Source organism: Zophobas morio, unplaced genomic scaffold, assembly GCF_036711695.1.
Source record: "Zophobas morio isolate AGI-343-1 ecotype UQ-CSIRO unplaced genomic scaffold, CSIRO_AGI_Zmor_V1 ptg000021l, whole genome shotgun sequence".
Lineage (NCBI taxonomy): Eukaryota > Metazoa > Arthropoda > Insecta > Coleoptera > Tenebrionidae > Zophobas > Zophobas morio.
The window spans coordinates 19,318,710-19,325,914 of NW_026972126.1; the positions used below are offsets into that span (position 1 = coordinate 19,318,710).

Here is a 7,205-nt window from a genome sequence, read left to right on the forward strand (position 1 = left end):
CTCTTCATTCTAGTTACTACTCTTTACATGGTTCAGCCTTATCTTAACAAGAACAAGCCCCACCCACCCACCCTTTATTTTCTTAGAGAGTATGTCATTTGCCAAAGTCAGTTTTATGTTAGTAAACATTTGCCCCCACCCGCCCATTATTTTCTTAGAGGGTATGTCATTTGCCAAGATCAGTCTTATCTTAGGTAATACTAGCCCCGCCCACCCGCCCTCTATTTTCTTAGGAGGTATATTAAATGCTAAAATCAGACTTATCTTAGCTAATACTAACCCCGCCCACTCGAACTGAGCTCATTTTAACGATTTTATATTTGCTCAGTATAAGATCCACTTTTCATTCAGACCAGATATAATGAATCACTGAAATGGAGAATAGGTGGGTGGGCGGGGTTAATTATTTTATAGTAATAATTCTGCATCATAAAATATAAATGCAAAAATGTGACAATCTCGACGTTTTTCGAGAACTACAAAGATACTTTAAATTCTTTTGATTCTAAAATTCTTGAAGATCCTTGGAATACTTAATTTTAGAAATGCTAAAGACACTAGAGATTCTAGAAATCACAGTAATCTAGGAACCTTAGAGAGTCTAAAGAAGGTCTTGCAAAATTTCCCATATTCTAGAGATCCTGAATATTTTAATTGTTCTAGGTATCAGAGATTTTTAGGATTCCTGAGATTTTTACAATTTCAAAGATATTAAATCTTCTAGAAGTCGAAGCTTATATATTTTAAAGCCTCAAATGGGCTTAAAAATTCTGAAGTTGACGAAGATCCTGAAATACCTGACGATCCTGAAAGGCCAGAAAATTTTGATGATATTGAACAGCCTGAAAACTTTGAAAATCGGATAAAATAAAAATAATACAACTCTCTTCATTCTAGTTACTACTCTTTATATTGTTCAGCCTTATCTTAACAAGAACAAGCCCCACCCACCCACCCTTGATTTTCTTAGAGAGTATGTCATTTGCCAAAGTCAGTTTTATCTTAGTAGGTATTTGCTCTGACCCGCCCATTATTTTCTTGAAAGGTATGTCATTTGCCAAGATCAGTCTTATCTTAGCTAGTACTAGCCCCGCCCACCCGCCTTCTATTTTCTTAGGAGGAACTTTATATGCCAAAATCAGACTTATCTTAGCTAATACTAGCCCCGCCCATTCGAGCTGAGCTCATTTTCACGATTTTTTTCTGCTCAGTATAAGATCCATTTTTCATTCAGACCAGATATAATAATCACTGAAATGGAGAATAGGTGGGTGGGCGGGGCTAATTATATTATACTAATAATTCTGCGTCATAAAATATAAATGCAAAAATGTGACAATCTCGACCTTTTTCGAGAACTACAAAGATACTTTAGAACCTCTTGATTCTAAAATTCTTGAAGATCCTTGGAATACTTAATTTTAGAAATGCTAAAGATACTAGAGATTTTAGTAATCACAAAGGTTTAATATTTTCACACACCCTTGACCCTTTGAACGACATTTTAAATATGTATCACCCGTAAAAACCCTTCCTGAAATGAGAACATGCACCCCTACATGCACAAATTGCACCCTTTGCACAAAGAAAAATTATTCCAAGACGTCCCTCATCTAAAATTAAAATTGTGCTCCACTAATACCACGAATAAAATTTCCGTAAAAAAATAATTGCGAACCGTGCTGTAATTTAACAAATCCATGACCACGGTGCGCTATTGATCACATGCATTAATAAAAACCAAGGTAATATAAGATCAAGATTTGCGCTCTAATGGCACAATTTAGCCCACGATGACCGACCAGAATTACTTCGATGTTATTGTCAAAGTTTACAACGCCGTGGGGCTAAAGAGAAGCTCACCTTTCCCTCTAAAAATTATTTCGAAGTATGTTTTATTCCCTCTATTGTTAGCTTTATGTGGGATGGTGGTAATAAACTTGAAATACAAAAGCCAAGATGTGTTCGGAGTAGTGGAGGTTTTTGAATCCGTGGCTAGCTTCGGACAAGTATTGTGAAGTAGTGTCCAAAATTTACACTAACTGATGGTTTCAGATGCTCATCCGTAAATTAATACTAATTCTATATTCGTCAAAAATTGAAAAAATTATCAATGAGAGGTCGCTTTTCTGGAGTTATGATTATCTTGGTGGAGACTTCAGTTCGCGACTAAATATGAAGAAAAATCAGGTTTTCACTAGACTAAAACTATTCTGGTTGATGTGTTGTGTCGCTGTGACTCTAGTGATTGTCACTCCTATCTTCATTGAAGAAAAATCTTTACCGAGCTCGTGCTGGATGCCCACCGACAACAAATTCTTCTTCATCGTTGTGTACATCCTTCAAAGTATATTTTTCATCGAATTGATACTAATTTCACCACCGACTGATGGTTTCTTCCTCTTCGTCTGCACAGATCTTGAAATACAGTTACAAGTGTTGAGCAACACACTCCAAAATGTACACATTGGAAGCAACCAAGAAAAGTGCTTTGAAAAATTGAAACAGTGCTCAGTTTACCACAGATTTTTGCTAAAGTAAGTCTAAAAATTAGACTCGACTTACTCTAAACGCATTTTTAGTGTACATGAAGATCTCAACACTGTCTTCTCTATATACTTCGTTTTACAATTTTTGATAAATATCATTGGAACTACGATGCAGTTTTACATTTTGAGCAATACGTAAGTCATTAGTTTGTGGCTAGTTGTAGGTTTAAAACTAGGTTTTAGGCCTGCTGATGTAACACAAGTAATGAGGTGCATTATGTACCTCATGACTGTGCTTTTTCAGGGTTCGATATCATTTCTCCCGGCTAGTAATGTCGAAATTGAGGTTAGAACCGAAAATCTGTAGCAATGGAGCTATAGTTTTTTTTCTAGGCGGAAAAACTTGCCAATGAGATTTACTGCCTCGATTGGTACAATTCGCCAAATTTGAAAATTCGTAAGTTTGTTCTATTCTGGTTGATGAAGGCCCAAAAACCGGTGCAGATGTCTGGGGGTGGTTTAATGACGGTTAACAGAAATGTTTTCTTACAGGTGAGAACTTTTAAATTATTTGTTCAATATAATTGTATAATTTTTTGTATTCCAGATTCCGCGAACTTCATTTTCGATTTGTACCCTGTTGGGATAAAAGCGAGAATAACCACCACTAATTATTTTAAAAATCGCAATGTACGTACTTTATTAAAAAATAAAATCACTCATCGCTTTCACGGAACGCCCGCTAGCGTTAATTTTATTTTAAAAATAATAGCCAACGCGCCAGACGTGTTAATAGAGGGATACTTTATTTCTCTTTGGATACGACGCATTCATCTAGTTCCACAATTGTTAAGTTCGCTAGGTAGATGAAAAGACCCCACAAAGGGTAATAACTCACGCAAAACACAATTTTGGGTCTTTGTAAAATATATCTGTTTATCGCTTGGTGTTTTGCGGTCGTTTCAGGCCAGCTGCTCTATCCAAACTTGGCCCGGACGTAATAAATACGATATTTGAATATGTTGAAACTATAGTGCTTAATATCTGCATCAGACATCCCCCATAGCCACCAATTAAAACATATAATTAACTGAACTACCCTATTGGAAAGTTTGATTCAATTAGAAATTTGTAAATTATCGGGCGGGAGTAATTAGTAGGGCAAAACGGAAATATCACGGTTAAGAGTATACGTTACAGTGTTTAACGTTGTTTGTTTGAGTTTTCGATCATAAACAAATATTGGAAATCAGTAGGCAGAGACCGATTCCAGGCGAATTTTTTAAATGTGTCAACAAAAATAATTATTGTCAAATTTTGTATTTATATTAGAATATCATGTAGATAGTAAAACGCTAACCAAAATTTGTCTAATCATCCCCACCCATAATCTGATGACGTAATCTCAAAATTTTAAAGTAAATCCTATCTAAAATGTCCAAAATATGGTTGTGATTTATCATTCCATTCATATTGACTCAAAAAAATTAATGCAGGAGCGAGGGAAGTTCTGTCAAAGCAACTTTTACAAAATTTCTAAAATTATCGGGTTTCAGTTGTGGCAAAATTTTCAAATTAAACCTTTGACGGAATTTTCAAGATTTCTACCACAAAATTCATGGACCTCAAAACTTTCTTTAGATCTTTACGATTTTTAGATTTTTGGGATTTGTTTTCTTTATTTTCTTTGACATTTTAAAAGTTTTAGAATCTTTGAAACATTTGAAAGAGAATTCATTTTTTTTTACTTATGGGTCCTTGGAGTCTTTAGATCTTTAAAGTTTTTACCCTCTTCAGAAGCTCTAAAATATTTATAAACTTTGAATCTTTATGTTAGTTAGAGTCTTTAGTATTTGGACTTTTTAGAATCCAGAGTCCTTAGAAGTATTTTCTATCTTTAGAAATTTTGGACACTTTAGAAGTGCAATTGAAGTTTTATAAAGTTTAGAATTTTTTCAATTTCTAGGAATATTAGTACCTCCAGATTCTTACTTAGAACTTTAGAACCTTAGTTTATTTAAAATCTTTAGTGTTTTTACAATTATAAATTTCTGTTCGAATCTTTACAATCTTTAAGTGCTTTTAAACCTTTTGACCCTTTCAAGATCATTGGAAATTTTGAAATCTTTAGAATCTCTAGAATCTTAAAAATCACTGGTATCAATTTTTTTAACTTGCGCACAATATGCCCAGAATCTCCAGATTCTACAAAATTTCTAAAATTATCAGGTTCCAGTTGTGCCAGAATTTTGAAATTTAACCTTTTCCGAATTTTTAAAGATCTAAATGTACCACATTTTTCCCACTTTCTAAATTTTTCCTGATTTTCCAAAATTTTAGACCTCTCTAACTATTTGGAATTTTTGGAATCACTGGAATTTTTGCTAACTCTAAGATTTATAAGATAATAATTAGCGTATTCAAGACCTCTAGTACTTTGAGGATCTATAGAAATTAAAGAAAGCACACTTCAGATCTTTACGATTTTCAGAATTTTTGCTTTTTTATATATAGTTTTTGGAATCTTTGAAATCTTTGGCATTTTCACAAGTGTTTTAGAATTCTTAGATTTTTGGAATTTCTCTAGAACCTTTAGAATTTTTGAAACATTTAAAACATAGTTTAAATTTTTTTTTTTATTTTTGACTCCTTAGATCTTCAGAATTTTTAAAATTTTTAGACTGTTCAGAGGTTTAAAATCTTTAGAATCTTAGAGTCTTTAGGATATTTAGAGTTTTTAGTCTTTATACTCTTTAGGCTCTTTAGACTCCAGAGTCCTTAGAGTCTTTCCAATCATTGGAAATTTTGGACGTTTATTTTAGAATTACTATAGAAGTTGTATAAAGTTTAGAATTTTTACAATTTCTTTAGTATTTACATTTAGAACTTTTAGCACTTTTCCAATTTTTGAATAACTGCAATCTGTGAAATTTCCGAAATTTTTGTAATCCCAGAAATACTTTTAGAATTTTTTAATTTCCAGTTTTGGAGTCTTTAGAGTCTTTAGACTTGTAGAATCCACAGAGTTCTCAGAGTCATTGGGGTCTGTCCACTCTTTAGAAATGTTTCACACTTTAGAATTTTTTTACTTTGCGAAATTTTCAAAATTTCTAGAGTTTTCAAAATTTCCAGATTAGCCCGATTTTTAAAATTTTCAAGAATACACAACATGCCCAGAATTTCCAGATTTTATAAAATTTCTAAAATTATCAGGTTCCAGTTGTGCTAGAATTTTGAAATTAAACCTTTTCCGAAATTTTCAAGATTTCTAAGTCTACTCGTACCACATTTTTCTTACTTTAAAAATTTCGCAGATCTTCCAAAATTTATGGACCTCAAGAGTCTCAAGTCTTCAAGATCTCTGGTGCTTTTATGATTTATAGAATTAAAGAAAGCATTCTTCAGATCTTTAGGATTTTTACTTTTTAGGATTTGTTTTTTTTATTTTCTTTGACATTTTAAAAGTTCACGTGATGTTTAAAGTTTTAGAATCTTTGAAATAGTTGAAAGAGAATTTTAATTTTTTTTGGGTCCTTGGAGTCTTTAGATCTTTAAAGTTTTTACCCTTTTCAGAAGCTCTAAAATCTTTAGAATCTTAGAGTCTTTATATTATTTATAGTTCTTGTCTTTGGACTCTTTAGAATCCAAAGTCCTTGACAGTATTTCCTATCTTTAGAAATTTTGGACACTTCAGAATTACTATATAACGTTTAGAATTTTCACAATTTCTAGGAGCATTAGTATCTCCAGATTCTTTAAAATTTTTAAGATTTTGTTGGATTTTTCTTATATTTAAAACATTAGACTTTTGTTTATTTAGAATCTTTAATGTCTTTACGATTAGAAATTTCGATTGTATGGAATTTTTAAGTTCTTTAGAAAGTCTCGAATCTTTGAAAGCTTTTAAACCTTTTGAACCTTTCAAGACCATTGGAAATTTTGGAACCTTTAGAATCTCTAGAATCTTAAGAATCACTGGAATTTGTATAATCTTTAGAACTTTCAGATTTTCATCATTTCTTAACACTTCAGTATCTCTAGAGTTTTAAGAATTTTGAGATTTTTACGATTTTTAGCACTCTTCCAATTTTTAAATAACTGGAATCTGTGAAATTTCCGAAAGTTCTGAAATCCCAGAAATACCTTTAGATTTTTTTAATTTCTAGTTTTGGAGTCTTTAGACTCTTTAGACTTGTAGAATCCTCAGAGTTCTCAGAGTCATTGGGGTCTGTGGAATGTTTAAGGTTCTTAGAATGTCTCTAGTCTTTAGAATCTTTGAAAGCTTTGAAACGTTTTAACTCTTTTAAACCTTTGGAAACTTTGAAATCTTTATAATCTTTACATAGTGTAAATTTTCAGAATATTAAGGTTTTGTAAACTTTTGTTTTTTTTTTTAATTTTTTGAATTTTTTTTAATTTGCGCAATTTTCAAAATTTCAGGAGTTTTCAAAATTTCCAGATTAGCCCGATTTTTAAGATTTTCAAGAACACACAACATGCTCTGAACTTCCAGACTTTACAAAATTTCTAAAATTATCAGATTCCAGTTGTGCCAGAATTTTGATATTTATCCTGTTCCGAATTTTTCAAGATTTCTAAATCTATCACATTTTTCCCACTTTAAGATTTATAAGATAATGATTACCGTGTTCAAGACCTCTAGTATTTTGAGGATCTATAGAAATTAAAGAAAGCATTCTTCAGATTTTTACGATT

The 7,205-nt window shown here is 31.9% G+C and overlaps 1 protein-coding gene across 1 annotated transcript; it reads left to right on the forward strand.

The window, feature by feature from the left end:
- The first annotated feature begins 1,793 nt into the window (after window positions 1-1,793).
- Window positions 1,794-3,138, forward strand: LOC135131752 (odorant receptor 43a-like). The gene is made up of 6 exons (XM_064059601.1): window positions 1,794-2,009; window positions 2,056-2,537; window positions 2,583-2,684; window positions 2,733-2,835; window positions 2,883-3,041; window positions 3,097-3,138. The coding sequence occupies exons 1-6, from the start codon at window positions 1,794-1,796 to the stop codon at window positions 3,136-3,138; spliced, it is 1,104 nt and encodes a 367-aa protein (XP_063915671.1).
- Window positions 3,139-7,205: the final 4,067 nt, after the last annotated feature.

Excerpts from the sequence above, each read along its gene's own strand:
- LOC135131752 (XM_064059601.1), top strand. The coding sequence starts at position 1,794 with ATGACCGACCAGAATTACTTCGATGTTATTGTCAAAGTTTACAACGCC. Across the intron at positions 2,010-2,055 it reads CCGTGGCTAGCTTCGGACAA|ATGCTCATCCGTAAATTAAT; the intron begins GTATTGTGAAGT and ends TGATGGTTTCAG. Across the intron at positions 3,042-3,096 it reads ACAGAAATGTTTTCTTACAG|ATTCCGCGAACTTCATTTTC; the intron begins GTGAGAACTTTT and ends TTTGTATTCCAG.